Below are 20,874 nucleotides of genomic sequence, written 5' to 3' on the forward strand. Positions count from 1 at the left end.
ACTCAATACCAGGAATCGGGGTCAAGTGGCAGGAAAAACATTTCCTCGCTTTGATATGTTTTTCCAACAAAAAAAATTGTCATAGGATTTCATTGGAAGTTTTCTCGCTGAATTCCAATGCTACTGGAATATTTAGCCAGATAAAAATCGAATTTACGAAGAAAAAGTTTATTAATTTCAAAATAAGTTTAAAGTACTTTAATCTTTAGCAGTATCTCAAATATTACAATTATTCTTCCGTATTCATTTTAATAGGACAGCTCTCGTAACAACCTCGCTGCTACTTTAGAATTACACATGATTTCGATAAATCAAGTTTTACAAAAAAAAATAAAAACGAAATGTTTATAAGTCAGCAGTGTTAGTGTCCCCCGAAGTAGATCTTTATTATGCTGCAGATTCTGTTTCGAGTTAGACGAGTTGGACTTTACGTCGGGCCCCTTTCTTTCCCGCCCCACTGAACTACATGTGCAAGTGCTTCATCAACTTTTAGTGTGTCCGTCATAAACACCGCATAAAGATGATGGCATTAAGTCCTAAAACCCAGCAGAAATCCCCTGCGAAGTATAAAAATCCCAGCGTGAGCTCAGCTTAAAAAGCGCAAGCCAGCAAACAAAAAACAGTAAACAGTAAAAAACCCAGGCGAATTAGAGGGGAAAAATAAGCGCTTTCGTCATCCCGACGTCATAAACCAGAAGATATTTCTCTTAAGTCAGAGTTAATAGCTCTTAAATCTTAAATCAAAGCGAGATCAGATCGGCAAACGAAAGAAAAGCCAGTTTTTTATTTTTCAACGCGATGCCAGCGAAAAGACTCAAGATACTGGATATCACTTGTATCTTTGAGTTACGTAAATCCGCTCTTTTTGCGGGGGAGAGAGTGCGCCACACACTTCTCACCCCCTTTTTGGTGTGAAAGAGAGCGCTGCGGCAAAGCATGCGAAAGGCCAGCACAAAGCAGAGGAACAAAAACAAACGTTGTGAGAAACCGGAAAATGGACGCAAGAGAGCGCAGTCGCGAAAATTGAGAGAGCGAGCCGAGTGCAAAAGCCGAACGCCAGCCGAAGTACGAAAACCGGCGATTTCGCGGCGATTTCAGCGCACAGAATCATTCTTTAAAGCGCGCGCGAACCTTTCGCACCAACAGACCGCAGATACAAAGATACAAAAATTCGCAAAACACTGAAAATTCGCAAGACCGAAAATCGCAAAAAGTAACTGCAAAGCAAGCTAACCGAGTGGAAAAGCAAATAGCCCGGGCAGCCGAAAAGTGCAAGTGAAGTGCGGAGTGTCGAGTGTGGAGTGTGGAGAGTGGAGTTCTGAGTTTCACCACTGCCAACTTACCAGAGATATAAAATAAAAACAAATTAGGAACGACGGAGGCCTAGTGGCCCAAATTCAGAACGGCAAAATCAGAAAGCAGAGAAGATCAAGCGAAAATTTGAATAATTAAAAATAAACACGCGCCGTGCGAGAGAGTGTGAGTGTGCGTGCCGTGTATCCGTCAGATACGCAAAGCAAAGCATAAGCAAATCGCTGACGTATTTTCCCCCGAATACCGTTATATAGCCGGCCGGCTTTTTGTGCCCAATTAACGCACATTCAACAAATTGCCCAGACGCGAAAAACAAATTGTAACATTGTATCGGAATATCGAATTAAAGCCCAGTGTATCCATCCACCCGTAATAAATTGAAGCAAAAAATAAAAAAGAACAGAAACAACATAAAACCGAAAAGGGAAACCATACACTTACCTTTCGTCTCATTTAATTTCGTTGCGGTTCGTTCTGGTGCAGTGTAATAGAGAAAAGTTTATAAATAAAATATACAATATACAAATAACTGAATGCAGATGTTTGGCATAATAAGTGTCACAATCAATTGCTAAGCGGCGAGATCTTGAAAAATACGCTAAAAGGTGATTGCATAAGGATATATGGCTATATCGCAACTGTTACCAAGTGACCTCATTCAAGGTTATCCTCCCCCGTTTGCCCACAGATATTGCAATTTTACTTTGTTTCTCAATAAGCGCCCACGGTCTATTTAATTTCTCAATTTTTTGCATACTCACCCGGTTAAGGTAGTTTCATACATATGTATATAAGGACTGCTTACGATGGTCTGTAATTAAGCTTGAATCACTCGTTGAATTTGTACTTAGTTTTTGCCCCGTGAACTATAATTTAATTGGTTTTTCACTTCTCGGAAATAGTTTTTGCCTATTATCAAATCAGATTTCCAGGGATTTCGCCGCGGAATAGATACTACAATTATTGGGAAACACTCGCCTTGCGTGACGGATGTCGATGCAACAATGTTAGATGCAGATACCCCCCCCAGGAATATGTGTTCCATGTCGCCGTTTTCTCAATTAGGAATCGCTCTAAAGTGCCCACACTGGGTCATTAATTTGTAATGGGATGCTCAATAAAGTTGTGCGCTTTAATTGTTCCAGCGGGTGACTCATGGCGACCGTTGAACAGCACCAGGCCAGCCGATAAGAAGCTTCTGACTAACCCAAGTCCGTTCTCTTTTTCCCATTCCGTTTGCAGGAACCCATTGAGCTGAAGAAGCGACTGGAGGAAGTGCGTCTGCTGGAATCGCGACGCTCCGCCCGTCTGGCAGACCAGGATCGCGACACGGACTTTGCCAGACTCGCCGACATGAGTGGCGAACGCCGCAGAACCACCACACACAGTATTGAGGTGCCATCGCAGCTGACGGCGCAGCACAAGTGAGTACAGACGCTAAGTTTCTCAAATATAGTATAGTAAACCAGCATAGGAAACAGAAATCATGCCAGATTAATCACAATTCATGATGGTTGGCCCCAGGAATAGAGAAACCTAATGGCGAAACCTCTTGGTTTAAGCTTAAGGTAAACACTCAGAATATCTGTTTACCTGAGTAAGAACGGCCAATCATTTTGCCGGTCCTACCCGGTTTTTAATCGCAGTTTTATTCGTTCGTTTTGTGTGCTTCGACTTTGGCTTACGGCTTTTGCATAAATATGCAACGATTGGCGTCTGTGGAGACTGGGCCATATCAATAATTTATAAGTGGCGACAAATTAGCGGAACCGGCCACCAAGTCACGGACATCGACCGATCCATGTATAATATCTATAATAAAATTGTGTCTCCGTCTTGTCGGCCAGCTGCGCCCTCGACCGGCCACGCCCAGCTATTTAGCATAGACGCCGCTTTAACTGCACTTACATAAAGAGTTCTCAGCAGCACCCCCGCGTTTCGCTGACTTTCACAATGCTCCATTCCACTGGGACGACAGCTGATTGCAAAATAATTCAAATTTTCAATTACTACCCGCTCAGACGTCGCGACGACTACGTCGAACTTAAAGACGGCGGCGACGACAAAAAGTACAAAATACGAAACACTAACATTTGATTACGCAGGCAGGCGGTCGGGGGCCGGGTGTCATAGTCTAAGTGAGCGCTCTAATCAAACGGGGAACTTTTATTTCTGACCGGACTGGGTATCCTGAATTCTTTTGTAATTCCAAGCAAATTAAATGTGACCAAGCAAATCAAATTAGCGTCCCTTTTGTAGTGTTACCATGCAACGGAAAATGAGGTCAGAAGTAGGTTCATTTTGGGCAAAAACATATCTGTCTATGCATGCATATATCACAGATATCACAGCTAGTCCCTTGGCCCCATTAATGTGACGACAAGTGTAGAGCATTAAATTTCCGACTTACAATTGGAGCGTTTGTCACTCGCCACTGATGGCTGCGTATTCCATTTCAATTTCAATTGATAAGCCTCGCGCGCCGCAGTCGAAACTATTAGTCAAGTGTGCAAAAAGCAGCAACATCAGCGCTGAATGCCGGCCACGTTCTCAATTGATAATAAAAATAATAACAATAATAATCAAAATAAAGAATGAAAAAGAGCAAACTTGGGAGCTGAAAACAAAAAGCGCAGGCAGGCGGCAAAATATGGCTCGACATGTCCAGCCAGCCAGGGGTGTGCGGTTCAAAGGAGGTCGCGTTGCGGCGGAGAGGGGTTTGGTCACTTGAATTGCGTCGCAAATGCTAACCGGCCATCCAAAGTCGAAACAAAAAACAGCTGGAAAAACTAAAACTACAGTCATGCGGCATTGTTGCTGTTCCGCCTGCAACTGTTGCTGCTGGTGTTGCAAGTGGCAACTATAGCTTATGTTGCTGTTGCCGAAAAAAATGGAAAACTAGGAAATACAGAGTTGCTTCTGCTGATTCGGCTTCATTGTGTCGTTCGTTGTAATAAAATTCAAATAAAATTCAATTGAGTTCAGCGCGAGTCGCTGGGCCAGTTTAATTTAATTAATTACAATGCCGGCGAGCGCGAGATGCGGCATGTGGCATGTGGCACATTGTACATACATAGGTGGGTAGGTGGGGCGAAGGGAACGCCACCCTGTAGTTGTGAAACTGAAACCAAACAAGGAGACCATTTGCCGGTGGTTTTGCCGCAGTTTCAGTTAGTTTAGTTTATCATTGCCCGTTGCCCCTTCGTTTTTATTTCATTGTGCTGTTTTTTTTTTTGTTATTGTTTCGAAAGCCGCCTGCGAATGCGGAAGTATTTTTCCCGCTCCGCACACAGATACGCAAATAAGCTGTAAGCACAAAGCTCTCGCGATTTCGAGTCTGCGTATGTGTGTGTGTGCTTGTGTGGGTGTGTGTGTGCATCTGTGTGCGTGTCTATCGCCGCCATATTCGTTATGTTTTGATATGCCACATCTGGGCAGCGGGAAAGAGGGAGACGGCACTCACACACACGTGTAATGATAACAACTCGCTCACCTTGCACGGAACCGCTCCCAAAGCCCCCGGGCACGCCCCTGCCCCCCCTGCCCTACCATCGAGTGACACGCGCTTCTCGCGTAATGCGACGTAATATCAAATGCCCACCCCCCTATAAATACCCCCTCATTCCGCACACCCCCGCACCTACAACTGGTCAGATATGTGATTTTCTCGCACGCGGAATTTGGGTTTTTAATGCGCTTTTTTTATTATTATTAATTTGCATAGTTTAGCAAGCGAGCTGATAGTTTGAGTAAACAGTTGTGTAGTTAATTCGCCGGGTAAACAAGTTGTGGTTTGAATAATATTGGCTAATATTCGTTTGATTCATACCATTGAATGAATTTGATCTTGGAAAATCCAGTTGCACACAACCGTTCATTAAGCAGCATTTCATTTTATCGCAGTGCAATTGCACTTGACAGACAAAGAACGCATAATGATACAGCAGAAATATAAACAAAATAATTAAATCAAAAAAAAAAAGAAAAAGAAAAAGAACAAATGCAGGCGAATTAAATGCGGAAAAAAGTGGTAATAAATATAATAAGCGCGTAATTATCGCGTAAATGTCAATTTACGCGGCGAATGCGTTGCATCAGTGCTAATTTTTAACGCTCTAGTAGACGACAGACCCCATCTATATGGAACATACCTCCCTCCCCCTTCCCACAAAAAAAGCGCCCCCCCAGAACCCCGATCCTCACGCGTTCGACTAATAAAAGCGTGTAAGCGTCAATTGGCCAGGTTACTCAGTTAAAGTTAACTATGTTGTTGTTGTCGTTGTTTTGTTTTCATTCTTTTTTTTTCTTGTTGTTATTACTGCTGTTGTAATTGCAATGATTAACAACAGCAACCGCCGCCGGGGGAGCAAAGTACCCCCCCCCCCCATTTGGCACCCCAACCCCCGTCGTTTTCCAGCTGCATTCGCCTGTGTTGCTTATTGCAAAAACAAACAATATGGGAAAACTGGCAGCGTGCAAAGAAAAGCAAAAGAACAGCACAAAAACACACAGACCCCAACAACAACAACAACAGCAGGAATAATAATATAAATAATTTTACAAACAAGTTTACCGTTGCAAAACAAAATAGCGCAAAAAAATGAAGAACGAAATCAACAAAAAATACTCAACAACAAAATCAGAACAACAAAAACAAGTTGTAAATTAATTATCAACAAGTTCCACTTGGGCAGGAAAAACAGAAAAAAATTGTGTCTTAAAGTCGATTAGCCAAATTGACTTGGTCTTTAACTAGTGTTATTAGTCATGGCTAATATCGATTTGATACCGATTTCCGATGCAAATTGGCTGAGAATCATTCTCGCTACCTTTTGGCAGAAAAGTTCAGTGACGAAGGCTGCATAAACAACGACGTTGGCGGTGACGTCAAGAAATTAGCAATAGAAAACGGGGAAAGCGCACGACAGAAATGAAAACAAATTCCATATAAAAAGCGGGTTCGGGTGATGGAAAAACAGAATTCAAATCCAAGTTGGCCGGCAGCGGCAATTAGCCGAGACTTGAAAAATATTTACCAGTTGTTTTTCTATTTTTTTTTTTTTTTTTGTTCTTTTTTGTATTCATTTTGTCTCTGTATTGTCTCGTATTTAATTTAGCTTTGTTTTCTACGACTGCTGCTGCTGCTGCTGCTGGCAAGACTATGTACAAATATTATTATGAGCGACTGTTTGTCTTGCCCTCAAAAATACGCCGAGAGTCGAGAGCAGAACCGCTCGCAAAAAGAGGGGAAAAAAAATAATACTTAATTTCAGTACAATAAAAAGTCAAGTCGAGCGCAAAAGTGGGTCAAAATTATTATTGAAGCAGAACAAAAACAAAGCCAGCAGCAAGGCAACGATATTGGCAATGCAGCAACAAAATAAGTTGTAGGAGTGCAGGGGGGTGTGCGGTGGCAGGGGGGGAGGGGGATGGTTCAGCAAGAGGAAAGAGAACAAAATTTATAATAATTTTCTAAGCGACGGCCCCTCGACGGCAAATTATTGAAATGCATTCGCATTTCGCATTCACCCGACCAGGAGAGACACTCCAATACCAGGGACCATATAACCTATATGTATATACTACCATGCTATGCCATACCATACCATACCATGTGGACCCCCTTCTTCACGGAATTCGACCCCTCCATACCCTATATACATAAGCAGGGGTATCCATTGCCCATGCACCGTTCCAATGAACGTAAACACAATTTCCCAATGTTCTGCACGAATAGTTTGTTTGATCGTAAAATTTTATTTCTGCATTCAAATCGCAGCGCTAAACAAAATGCAAAAAGAGCGAAGAACGCGAAAAAAGCCGAAATGCCATTGCAGTTCGTGCACAGCGAGAAAAATTTGAGATTTCATGTTTAAATTGTACAATACAATATAACAGGGTAATAATTAAATAAATAGCCATTAAATAATTTAGCATACTATGCTTGAATAGATTTGACGATTTGACTGCTGCTGCCATTTGAATTCTTCTTGAGATATTTCTGCATTTTTGCCAGTGTACTTCACATTTTCCGTTTGGGCCTGTCTTTACCCTTTTCATTCTGCTTATGATTTGGCCAAAGAATGAGTTTCGTGCCGCGAAGGAATCCGAATCGATGCGGTTTGGCGGAAGGGTCATGAATTCCCTCGAAAAGTGGACGTTTTTAGTTGGCCAAGTGTTGTCTTGTCTTGTGGTCAGTGGGTTTTGCAAAATGGTCAGATCGTAATTTGTAAAGCAAATAATGCGAATTTCATGCAAGACATTTGCTCCCTTTAATCTGGCATTCAATTTAAATTTGATCTCCATTTGAACTGCATTTCCCAGAGCATTATTTATGCCCAAATGCATTAATAGGCTGTGCCAGAAAAGCTCCATTTCCAACGCACACACACACCTTCTGCTGTGTGAAAAATCATATAGACGGCGATGTGTTGACGTTCAATGGGCGAAACAATCTGTTGAAAAGCGCATTGAGTGGCGGATGGATGCAGAAAAGGGGCCAATGGGCGCATATTCGTACCATTTTCGTCAGCTAGTAAATATTTAGTGGCTCCGGCTACTTGTGTTGTCCACTTGGAAATGGGCACACACACACCACACACTCGCACACACACTCGCACACACTTCTAGCTAACTAGCAAATAAATAAAAAGCGTAGATCGCGAGTGCTGGGGCGCGAAAACAGCGAGAACTAAAACAGCAACATGATCAACAGTTGCTCATAAATTAAAGTTCGCCATCGTTTGGTGTGCCGATTTTTTGAATCGCAGGCAATAAAGTTTAACGTGCACACTTATGACCAACCGCAAAAAGGAGGCCGGCGGAAGGGGGCGGGGCCAGAGATCGGAGTACCAACTATATAGTACAGTAGTATGCAGTATGCAGAAGTGTGCACGCAACATTTGCACTGCGGCCAAAACGCAAATTTCGAAGAACAAAAATTAGATTGAATTGTTTCTCCTGCTGCTGTCGCTGCAATTGCTGGCCAATGCCAAGGAAATGGCCAAAATAAGGGAGTGGTGGGGGGGGGGGGGGTAGAGGGGTTTTAAAGGGGCCCATAATGACCGACCTGGTCTAGGCAATTTGATTGAGTTGTTTCCAATTGAAATGGCAAAAACGCTGCGGGTGTTGGCACTGATGTCTGACAGCAAATGACTGCGAAACCACTTCGGACTCCGACTCAAAAGTCATTTGGCCAGGCCGAAAGGCAGTCCAAATTCAACTTCAAGTCCAAACCGCAGTGGTGGAAGAGCTCTGTAATTTCCAGTTACAGTTACAGATTTCTAGCCTGCCAGCTAGCCGATTCAGCTGTGATTTGGCTTATTTCGCCGGGCCTGCGGTGGCCAGAATTGCCCGAATGGCCAGAATGGCAAGAATGGCAATTGCATTGCAGTTCCTTCAACTTCAACTTCGAAGTTGGAGCCACATGCAGCGGTTCTTGAGGCCGTGTCAATTAGAGTTTGGGGCTGGACTTGGCACTGGGACTGGGATCTGGGCTTTGGATCTGGGTTTTGGGTCTGAGTCCGGTGTCCTGGGCCCCCAAGGCGCTGCCATTCCACTTCCATTTGCATTCGGTGACCCAGAAGATTCCGTCAAATTATCGTCTCACGTTGGCTTTGGCTAATTCGAATGGCAATGGGCAATGGGCAACGCCTTCACCTTGACTTGGTCAAAATCAGGCACTTGGCTAACTAAGGCTAAGCTCGGTTTTCCCTCGCTTTTCCCACAGCGCTTTACTCTGCTTCGGCTAATTAAAGTGTCCGCTTGTTTGTCGCGATTTGTTAATTGAATTAAATGTGTTGGTCAAGCGAGCGGGACATCAAAATGCAGGCGATGACTCCACTTTGATGGGGGCATTGGGACTGTCTTTCAGAGTGCTGGTATCGTGTACGTGTGTGCAACCCATTTAGCGAGAGTGCACTGTGCACTGCTGCAGTGGCCACTTAACTGTAAAGGCAAACGCACGTACAACTGCCGCCAGCTTTTGCGGCTTCGACTGGGCCAAAACGTACATACATATGGCGGCAGATCGGTTCGCATGGTGGGCCAATGGCGAGGATTTTAATTGAAATGGACATTGTTAATTGATTAGCAATGTTGAAAGCATTTTAGCAAAGAGACAGCTATTATTTTTAGTGTTCCCTCAGGATTTATTCGCTCACGTTGTCTTTGTCTCGGAACCTAATGATTAGAATTTGAAAACGTTTGTGATCAAGTGCTAAACTAAAATATAGTGTTCAGATAACATGACACATACTTTAAAATCATTTCTTAAAGCGTAATTTAGGTAATTCATGGTTATTACAATGGTGTAAGGTTCCTTCTCTTTAAAGCCAGATTTTGTATATAAATGTTATTGCCAAGTTCCTTTAATGTCAGATTTGTAGCTGCCATTTACCCACTGTGATCTCACGAACACAGTGGGCAATTCCCATGGTCTGCTGCCGGCTGGTCAGTCAAGTACCGCTAAATTGTTGCAGCAGGAAAGCGCAAGAACACCAACGGCAGCGAGTGCAACTGCAACAACTGCAACAACTGCAGCAGCGACGCTTCCTGACGCTTGGCGCTCTGCATGCTAATCAGCTGGAGGCGACACACGAGCGGCCCACATACTCGCATGTATGGGTTTGAGTGCTTTGCCAGTGGCAGGTGTGTGTCAGTCCCACTTCAGCTCCATCCCCATCCGCATCCCCTTTCCACATTGACACATGTGAACCCCCTTTCCGTGTCTAGACCAATGCCCATGGCCCGGTGACAACTGGCAGCTTGTTACGCCCTTTCGACTGTCACACGCTTATTGCTCTTGTCACTAACTGCTGGTTGTTGGTAGTTGTTGGCTGTTGGTTGTTGCCTGTTGGTGTTGTCGCTTTCGAGTGGGATGATTGGCGGAGAGGAAATCCCCTCATTCTCTCGCTGGCCAACTTTTCAAATTGAATTTCGCCGATTTATCAATTTCCCGAAAAACACAAACAATAGAAAGTGGGAAATGGCAATGGAAATGGAAATGGCTGCCGACAGCACCGGCAGCGACAACATTGGCCATGGCTAATGTCGTTTTGGGCCAGGTACGACGGTACTACGGCAACGAGACGAGTACAAGTACAGTAGGCAACCGATGGCAAGGTGCAGTGCCCGGGGGAAAAACCCCAGGCCACTTTGAAGTTACTTCGCTGCTGCCATGTCGCGCCTGCCGCTTTTCCGCTTTTCTCCTCTGGCAAAAGAGCCCAAGGAAAAGCCGCTCATGTCCGCGCATTTCTAATAAGCCCACGGGGCACACCTCAACGCAACTCAACTCAGCGCGGTTCAATTCAATTCAATTCAACTCGGCTCGGTTCAATTCAGGCGCTCAAGTTCAAGTTGAGGCCTCCTGTCGCCAACATCGCAAATAGGGAAGGAAAATCGAGGTAAAAACAAACGCCAAATGGCTGAAACAGAATCGACATTGGCGCGGAATTAATACGATTTTTATTCATGGCAACTGCATGGGGAAAAAAGATTTCAAAAGTTGCTTTAGTCCTTTTATGATGAAATGTTGTGTGAGTCCCATTTCAGTAACTGATGACATTTGACACACGAAATGGGATACAATTAAAATCTCTATGACCATACACATTTTTCTTTTCCTATTTTCTCAGTGTAAAGGACAGCGACCAGAGACATTAAGTGGGAGGGGATTGAAAGGGAGGGGAACTGGGCTCATGGGGCGATGGGGCGATAGCCAATCTGCTTTGGCCGCCGGCTGGCTTCCGTTGCCGGAATGTGGTGACAATGTCTTCTTGGGCTTTTCTCCGCCTCTACCTTTTTGGCTTAGACTTGGGCTTTAGTATTGGTATTTGTATTGGCTTTTTCTACTGGCTTCTGCTGTTGCCACAGACAATTGCATTGTTGTTGCCTCCTTGGCCGTTGTCGCAATGCTAGTAATTTGTGCAAATGAGCCTCTCAAAAGGCGTGGAGCCTTTGGGACACGAATTCAAGGGAGGGGGGGTAGATGGAAGAAATCCGAGGGGCTATCAAGAAAAAACAAACCCAAATAGACAAAAAATGTTTAAAGCGCCATTCGGCTATGTAAACGATGTGGGCCCCGCCGAAAATGAACAACAAGAAAGGAAAGCTGTTAAATGTTTTTCCCCACATTTTCCATTTTCCAGTGCTTCGTTTTCAGATTTTTGCCATAGTTCAGATGGCTTCGTTCCTGCTTTTTTCCTTCTATTGCGGCAATAAAACGAAATGATAGTACCGTTTTGGCTTTAAATGTTAATTGAGTTGAGTTGGCCAATCCCTAGATTTAAAGCGCCAACAAATCCAGCCATTTAACGAATCGCGCACAGCTCCAGCTAAACTAATCAGCGAATAGCACGTGCTCCGCGCGAATGCCCAAAAAACAGATAAATAATGGCCTCGCCATAAAAAACTACGCACCGCGCTGAGAAAAAAAAAAGAGAAAAAGAAATAGCAATTGCAGCATAACTATTTACTACGCCTACTCTGACGTTTTGCTATCGTTATCTGTGAAAAATTAGCAGCAGGTCCCGGTCTGAATCAAAATAAACCGAAAGTAAACAACTGGCGAGCGGGAAAGAAGCTCACGCATACGGCCATAAATGGGGATGATAAAGCGGCCGGCACAAGACGAGTTGGCCAAAAACACGCCTGCGCCATTGAGTTAACAGCCGCCTCCCCAAAACCATACCCCCTCCCCCCCCCCCCACAACACCGACGTTGATAAAGCCCCCGAGAAATACGCACACACATTTTACTGTTACGCATCGCGTTCGTTTTCGATTTAATGCCGCCGCGTATTTCACCTGCAAAAATTTCGGTATTCCGCTGTTTGTTTTGTTTACCTCCACAAATTTCCGTCTGGCCTGCTGGCGCTACTCGGTGGCTTTAAGGCCACCACCACATCCCCAAAAGTCGGGCTTTTGTTTGCTTAACTCAATTTTATTGTTCGCCATTCGCAAAAAATAAAAAATAAAATAAAAAAACACAAAACAGCCGAAACGGGCTGAGGCGAAAAAGAGCAAAAATTATGTGTGTCAGCGGCGGGCAGGGCAACAAAATACGAAATACACATAAATGAAACCTCCAAATTACCAGGGACAACAGCAGAAAGAGGTCGCCTTCTTTAAATAAAATAAACAAATAAAAGCTGAAAACGAAATGCCATGGCATATGGGAAAAACTCCCAGATAGCCAAAAGCGTGGGTCAAATTGAGTCACCTCACGCAATGCAAAACAACAGAGAAACAACTAAAAAACTAACAACAACATCGACACCTTGAAACAACAACAGCTAACAACAATCCCAGGCACTTGTCTGATTTTCGGCCTGTCCAAAAATAAAATCAAAATAAAAAACACACACACTCACACGATTCGTCTGGCAACGTCATGGGCAAAAATATATACTTATAGTACGAGTATAATAATAATAGACGAAAAAACAACAAATCGTAAAAAAAACGAAACAAAAATGTAGGCACAAAAATATTGAATAATAAAAATGCGTTGGAGTGTGGCGATTTGTTTTGATTTGATTTCAATTCGCTTATGGTAAATGGAAGATTTTGAATATATTTTGAATATTGCGCATACGCGCCGTTGGCCGCTGTACTGCAAACTGGTTAAGTTGTGAAACCAGAGCGCTTCCTGTTTGTATGCCATAAAAATACCGAAGCTGTTAGCATCGATCCACTTTGGGGCCAAAACACTTGTCATTACACGATTTCCTTTTGTCCAAATTGTATTTACCTTCAGTGGGTTTCTTGGCTCTTCGCCTTACCTTTCTTTTTCGAACGAACATTTCCGCTTTTATTGTTACTGTTGACATTGGCTTGAATAAGCGCAGATATGGGCCATAGAATCTTGGCTCTTATCGTGCAAACTGATAAGCTAAAAGCTCTTTCACAAAGCACACAAAAACCTCAATGAAGTTGCTGGCACAAAAAAATACAACAAACAACAATCGCTCTAATCACAGAAATCAGCCAACGACTTTTGGTTCTTTTTGTTCGCTTTTTGTGTTGTTTTCGGGTTGCGGGGCATTTATTTTTTGCCTGCGTATAAATTACACTTGAAAATTGTTTAGATTTTGATTGGTGATATCTGTGGGGCCTTTTTGTTTTTTTTTTTTTTTTTTTTTTTTTTGTTTTGGTAGATTGCAGGAGTCCACGGAGTCGCTTTGTCTCCGGCTAGCTCGCACTTGCGCTTTCCCTAGCCAATTTTTTGGTGAAAGTCATCGTTTCCCCCGAAAACAAAAGCGAATATCGAGCACGTGGCTAATTTCATAAGCTTTAATTGCAAACTTCAAACTACAAACTGAAAACTGCAAACCGCACTGCAAATCAAGTCGAAATGGAGCTGCAGCCAGCGAAATTCATGCAATTTTCACTAATTTCGCCGGCACATGCAAACAACCGACTGACTCTCTGGGCTGGCATATCATATCGCATCTCTCACTTCCTGACACCGCAATGTAATTTTGCTTTCAACACCTCTTTTTTCTTTCGTGTTTCGCTCCTCGACTGACTGTTGCCGTGTTGATTGCGGCCAGCAAACGTGGCCAAATAATGGCCAAGACAGCAGAAAAAACACAGCATTTCCCAGGCTCAAGAGCCCCGAAATCGGGCGCGAATATATCGCATTTCAATCACGCGCTCTGGGGCAATTTACGTGCGGCCACGCAGCAGCGAGTAGGCCGAAAAGGCATTCAAAAGACGCGGTCAAAGTTGCGGCAGTTGCAGCAGCAGCATCAACAATGCAACATCAACATTGCAACTGCAACCGCTCGCTTCCAGTTTATTAAAGTTTTTCCAGCTCAGCGCAATGGGGCGGAAAGCAAACGGCCTAACGGTACGGATTGTGCGCATTAAAATGGCCACATCGTGATGGCCAGGCCAAAACCACCTTTCCCTCAACCCTGCCCAACCCCCCCCTCCCAGCAACCCACTCCTGACTAACCGACAGGCACGCGCCTTTTGCCGGCCGGCTAGCAGGAAAATGAGGGGGGAAAATCGAGCGCAGCGAGCACTGATTCTCCACGGATGGGGGAAATGCGCGATTTATGCGCGAATTTACTTTTATGCGATTAGCAACGATCTGCGGCAGAAATTTATCGTTGAGTTTAGTAAATTTAATTGGGACGGAAATCCAGGCAAAAGGTGATGGTGCCAGCGCTAGTGCTGTTGCATTAGACAAAAGGCTAAAACCTGGTAGCCGAGTAATAAAGTTGTACGGCCCAGCACAGCTCTTTTGGCCAAGGAGGCAGCATTTGGCTAAGTGCAGACTTGGCCGCGATTGCTCGCGGCTTTTCACATTGCACAATGGTGATAGTGAGTCGGTTGGCAGGCACGAGTTGGTTGTGTTTTCTGTTTTCTGTTTTCTGTTTCGTATTTTGTGCTTTGGCCCAAAGCAGATGGCCAAAAGATAAGCACAGTTGAGGAGTTCTGACCGAAATTCTGAGCATCAATAATTGCTTGCTTCACTAGCACTCCATCTTCTGAGGAAACCGCCACCTGCTTTTCAACTTTAATCCTGGTACGCAGCAAGTGCTGGAATCCTTTGAAGAGTCTTAAACCACTTGTCTCAATAGCCGCCATTTGGCTTAAATGATTTGGCTAGAAGGGGGGTAGCACTCTGCTTGATTATGGCAAATATGCCAAATCAGTTTTTCCGTTTCAAATGCTTTGAATTTATGAGAGCGTCGCGTCTTTATGGTCATCCCCCGCCATGGTCATATGGTCATTTGGCCAGCGAAGGTTGCGCCAAGGTTAGCCAACTTAAAGCCACCTTAAAGCCATCTTGAAACTGCATGGAAAGCCATCGGAACTGGGAAATCTACGGGCTGATATTCATTTGACGTCTGTTCGAAAAATGTGAGGCCATCGGAAGGAGGCCAATTAATGACGAAACAATAACACACACACAATGGGCGGCGGAATTTGGTGGCCACAGAAATTAGTTAAATGGAAAAATAGTTTTGCGATGTTTTGCATTGAAATGCCGCTCGAAGCGATTATCGCTGAAAAGACCTCGACGGATTGTTGTTGCTGTTTTGCGAATTACAACAACGATGGGCGGTCGCTTTGATGTGTCTAAGCAAATGCCGCCAATGTCTGTGTGTGTATATCTTTATCGCCCAGTTTCTAGCTTCTCTATATGTAGATGACTGATAAAATCAAGAATGATAATCTGGGTCAATGTTTGAAGCGGGAATTGAGTTGTTTAAAATGTGTTATATATAGAACTAGGCCATGAGTACAGCTCTGTTTCAATGCAACGAAGAGGTGCTTTCTTACAAATAATATATATTATTTATTTACTAAATCCTCTGTTTTTCCCATCTTATTTTTTTTTGCAGTTCCCGGAAACGTCCGCCCAGCGATCACCAGGACTACGGCAACTATCTGGAAACATGCCGTGCCGCCGAGATTCTGTCATCGATGAAGTTGCAGAGTCCGCATGGCTGTAGGTCATCCTCCTTTTCCGACCCTGTCACACCCCCTTTTCGATCACGCCTACATATAAGCTAATTAATTCTATCCATTTCACCCCAGCAATGGCCGACAAGTGCTCGAGTCCCGGCAGCAGCTCTTCGGCTTCCTGGAGCTCCGGTTCCCCGTCGCCGCCATTGAGTGACGACGGCCACGCCCACCACAGCCCACACAATATCATGTCGCCCCACGATGCGGACAACGCACGCACACGCACAGCATCCGTGTCCACGTCGGACGAGGGCATTGTCATCGACTACAAGGAGGAGCGCAAGAAAAAGGTGGGTGATTCGATCTAAGGCCCCAACATCTAGATATAAGAAACATATAGAGATTGGTGTACAAGAATGCGGTCAGAAGAATCTGGGCTAACGGCGGTGGAGCGTGACATTTTGTTGCATTTTAATTGCAACTTTGTGTATAGATTTTAATTGCTATAATTATGTAAATGTCGGTCTGTTCTTGGCACGGCCACACGGCGTATGCTTGATGCCCAATACTCATACGCAATGTAGCGCTGCTGCTGCCGGCGAAAGAATACAGAATATATAGAATATCAAATAAATGTCGACAATGATTCAAGCACAGGAGAATGGCAACGCATCAATCACACAAAAGGGCAATGTCAGCAGCTCGTTAACTTGTCAAACACACAGACACACACAAACACACACACCGCACACACGGCGAAATCCAACAAAATCAATAACCCCCAGCCATACGATACCGATTTTCAGGCATACTCCGAGAGTTCTAGCTCTTTAATTAATTATGTTTGAACTTTAAGGGTCTCAGACCGAGAAACCGAAACAACCGAAACTTACGCAACTGAAAACCAGCACGGAAACGAACAGCAACGCCCCCATCCAGAAAACTTCTGCCCGTCTGCCTTTTGTTTGCCCAACTAGTTACGCTTTCTCACCCGCTCGTGTGTTTGGCTATTTCGTTTAGAGCTTTTAAGGGCTCTTAATAGCAAACAAACAAAAACCTAAAAAACGAGCAGCCGGCAACGACAGAAATAACAACAACCATAGCCGAGTACAAATATCAAAGTGAGCAGCAGCCGCGGTAGAATATGTTAACCTTGAAAGTCTGATTAGATTTTCATATGGTGGCTATATGTTTTATTTACACAACGTCAAGCCCAAAGCAACAACGAAAAAATAATACACTTGACCAAAAGAGTTTGATTGGTATATTTTATATTGGAAAATATTCAACACTTGATCCATGATGTAAATCATTTAAATATATTCAGCCCATCAGATTGCTGTTTAGAATATACAATGACCATTGCCCCCAACCCATATGATTCATACCTAGGGCGTTGAGTCTATTGACTTGATAAATAAGGATTGGAAATTTACCGGACTCCCCATAGCGACTTAACTTCTCGCCCAAGTCCAATCAATTTTCCACTCGTTTCAATTAGTCAAACGTTTTCGAATCTTGCTGCCAGCAATTGCACTTTCACTTTTCATATACCTGTTGCACAACCGAGCCGAAAAAGCTGACCAAAGCGTCAAACTTCCTGTTCCGTTCGTCTACAAAAGAAAAAACAAAAAAAAAAATAAATAAATAAAAATAGAAATAAAAATAAAAACAAGAAACAAATTAAATGTCTGTGGCCGGGAGTGCGCATTTGAATTTATGTCAGAGTCAGGCGACCACGCCCATCGTTTTTCGGGGGCTGAGCTGAAAAAACAAACAAATGCACAAACGAGCACAATACAAAAGTTTATTTTGCCAAGGCGTGGCTGGTTAATTGAAAAGATATATGCCGCATTTCCGCATCTTGCATCTCGAATCTCGCTGCCCAGCGAAAACACTAGCCAGCTGGATGGATGGATAGCTAGATAGATAGATGGATAGATGGATAGATAGATATATGGATGAATGCACGATCGCCGGGGCTGAGAACGAATGCAATTAATGTCTAATTGTGCGCAATTATTGTCAGTTGTCAGCTGTGTGATGTGCCGCATCAGAATGCGCTCGCACCGTATTGAAACGATTCAAGTCGAGTGGAGATCTTCAAGGCGTCCACGTGGCGCATACGTAATGGCATCCATCTGACATTACTCATACGCACTGAAGCGCGTGCGGCTCACTGCTACCAGATGCATTGATGATTAACCTTCGTTGCTCAGGCGCGTCATGCGATTCAAATGGAATGATTTAAAATGTAGTGAAACGCTAAGAGGGTCGACTCACTGTGGCCTTTGTCTCGCTGAATCTTCGTCACCACCATTGTGCGGGTTATTATTTAAAATGCAGATTTATGTGCATTCGCCATTTGCCATTTACCATTTACCATTTACCGCCGCCACCCGTGACAATCAGGGCCGCAGCCCCCAACCGCCTGCCTTTTAATCAAGGCCCTTTTGCAGTTGCACTCCCATTAAGGCAATGGCAGAGGCAAAGCTCCAAGGCAATGGCAACCCCAATACCAATCCCAACCGCAATGGGTGGTTAAACGCTCGCCCATTAATTTTCAAGCAGGCATCACACACTCACGAAGTTCGCGATGGCCAGCAAAGGAAAGCTCAAGCTCGAGTGGGAAGGCCACAAGTCAATCCTGGAGGGGAAATTAAAACGCAAACTGCCACGATGGCATGTGACAAGCAATCAGAGCCAGCAATTTGCGGTGACAAACTGTTGGGAAAAGTGACTCGACTAGATCGTCCAGCTTTGCTTCTTCTTCTTCTTCTGCTTAATACTCATAGAATGAATTTCCCCAGAATTTCGAGACTTAATTGGGCCAAAACCCTTTGAGAGCACAGCCGCATCAGCATTCACTTTGTAGTTGCGGCTAATTGCACACGCCATGTTCTCTCTCCCCCACCCCCCCCCCACACATCCCCTTCTAGTTGCTAGTCTAGTATAAACTTTTCAAATTCCAACTCACAGTATAGCATAGTTTTTTTTTCCGTCTAATTTGTTTTATAATATCAAAAGGCAACAAAAACGCCAAAGCCAAAGCAAACAGGCAAATTATAGTGCACCGAGCAGACAGCGCGGCGGTTGATTCAGGGGCGGCGTCGAGGGGTTTTACACCGAGTGCGGGGGGTGAGGGGACTAAGGAGGGGCAGCGGCGGATGAGCGGCGTTGCGGTTAGCTGGCATTAAGCTTTCGCAATGCCTGACAGTTGAAACACAAACACAAACAGGGGCGAACGCACACTAAGAAAAACATTAGCAGCAATTGCGGGCGATGGGGTAAGGGAATGGGGCAGGGGGCAGGGGGCAAGGGAAGGTGGAGGGGGAAGAGGGCGTCGGAACTGCATTCGCGGCCAGCCAACATGGCGCGGCACACGTGTCTATGTGAGCCTTGGCTTAGCCGCTTTTGGCCTTTTTTTTTTTTTGACAAATGTGCGCGTATTTTGCAGCTGGCAGCAGAAAAGGAGGCACCCTCTCAAAAAACAACACTTACACTGTTGAAAGTTGCTTTTTGAAAGTACTCAAGAGAATCAAATAATTTTATATAAATATTTTATAAAGCAATTTTTTAAATATATATATATATATATATATACAAAACTATATGGATCTTAGCTTAGAATTGAGAATGGCTTACTTGAAATTTGAATTTATGTGCAGCGAAGAGCAGCGCTGCAATTGCATTTGCATTTATTTTTAAACAGCTGCCCCTCTTTAAACAAGCTTAAATTTATATTTATGATTTTCGTTTACACCTCACCTGCGCTTTGGCTTTGCCTTATTTCCTTCGCGTGTCTTCGCTTAACTTTCTGCAAATTATTTTTAAACCAAAAAGCAGAGCAGAGCGGCACCCCGAGCAGCGCAAAAATATGGCAGAATTTAATTAAAATTCATACGAGTGCCTTTGAGGGGCTCTGCAGCAACCTTGAGTCAACATTCACTCACCACACACTCGAGCACCTCAGCCACAGCCTCAGAAAACTGAAATCGGAAAACTGAACACAGAAAGCACAAAACAATTGGCACTTTGTACATAGACCATAGATCGACGTCAGCATCGCAGTCGTGTGTATTAATTTCACTCATATGGCTGTTGGCCTTGAATTCTGATTAGGAAGCGATTTAAATTTATCTATAAGTCATTTTTCTTGACTCTGCCACTCACCTTTTGCCACTCGCCTTTATTGAGTTATTATTAAAACTTAATTGTGCTGCTAAAAGCCATTTGGATTGATCCCCTCCCACACCCTCTTCACATATCCAATATGTATGTGGTTTTTTAAATACCCCTCTCCACCGCCGATGTGCAATTTGTGGGGCACTAACAATTGCAAATGAGTTGGCCAAAGTGTCGACATCTTGGCTGCGTTGGTAGATTAGGCAAGCCGGCGACGGGCACGGGGCGTATGAGTAATGTCTGAGAAGCGAACCAGCTGGGCACGAGTGTAATTACACCTTAAGCAGAATAAATGACAGCGCAACTGACTGACAACCGGGCAGCCTACGCCTCGAAGCCACAAGAAACTGCAATCAATCGAGGGGCAATGGAAAAACAAAGGGCATTAGAGCAAACAGTGCCTTTAAATTGCGCTCAATCTTATCTAAATTCTTTGAAATAACTTTCGATTGGATAGCGACAGTTGCAGATTAATCATCCACATTATGTATGGCGAATTACATTCATAGATAACAAGGATCCGTTTAAAAGCATGGGGAAATTAAAAAAAGGAATGTGAATTTTTATATTTTACTTACTAAAGGGAAACATTTGTATGCAAACAGCCATTTAAACGTATCGCTTAAGTTGACGTTTGCCTCACGTCTTTTGCATTCAACAAGCTAAGGAAATTGCTGCCGCAATCCGTCAAAAGTCAGAAAGTCACTCGCAGGAGTGGCCAGAAATGCACACACATACACGCACACACACAAAGAGGCACTCGTGCGTGTGGGAGAAACGAACTCATAAATTTGTCATAATTGCAAAAATGTGACTAAGGCAAATGGCAATACGGGGGAGCAAGAAAAACAGAAATGCAATAAAAGTACATATATTTCCACATACGCAGTTAGCAGCGTTCGTATTGGAAAAATGAGTATTTAGTAGTCGTAGTTGGCTTTTCCACGGGTCG

General features: G+C 44.0%; 2 protein-coding genes across 9 annotated transcripts in view; both read left to right on the plus strand.

Annotated features, from left to right (window-relative positions):
• Positions 1-20,874, plus strand: part of Glut4EF (Glucose transporter 4 enhancer factor) — a 120,684-nt gene that overhangs the window by 53,127 nt on the left and 46,683 nt on the right. For 4 of the 8 annotated variants that reach the window (NM_001275515.1, NM_001275514.1, NM_001104264.4 and 1 more), the window contains exons 2-4: positions 2,557-2,738; positions 15,674-15,780; positions 15,870-16,087. In NM_001275515.1, the coding sequence (NP_001262444.1) occupies positions 2,557-2,738; positions 15,674-15,780; positions 15,870-16,087 (507 nt within the window). Of the gene's footprint in view, positions 1-1,109; positions 1,920-2,556; positions 2,739-15,673; positions 17,367-20,874 lie in introns of those variants that run through there. The other 4 variants (NM_001260083.1, NM_001038952.2, NM_001144559.2 and 1 more) reach the window with 3 other exon arrangements.
• The window catches only part of CG46467 (uncharacterized protein), a 114,196-nt gene that overhangs the window by 53,127 nt on the left and 40,195 nt on the right, over positions 1-20,874 (plus strand). The window contains exons 2-4 of the mRNA NM_001382173.1: positions 2,557-2,738; positions 15,674-15,780; positions 15,870-16,087. The gene's annotated coding sequence lies outside the window, so the exon portion shown is untranslated. The remainder of the gene's footprint in view (positions 1-2,556; positions 2,739-15,673; positions 15,781-15,869; positions 16,088-20,874) is intronic.

This window comes from Drosophila melanogaster, chromosome 3R, assembly GCF_000001215.4.
Source record: "Drosophila melanogaster chromosome 3R".
NCBI lineage: Eukaryota > Metazoa > Arthropoda > Insecta > Diptera > Drosophilidae > Drosophila > Drosophila melanogaster.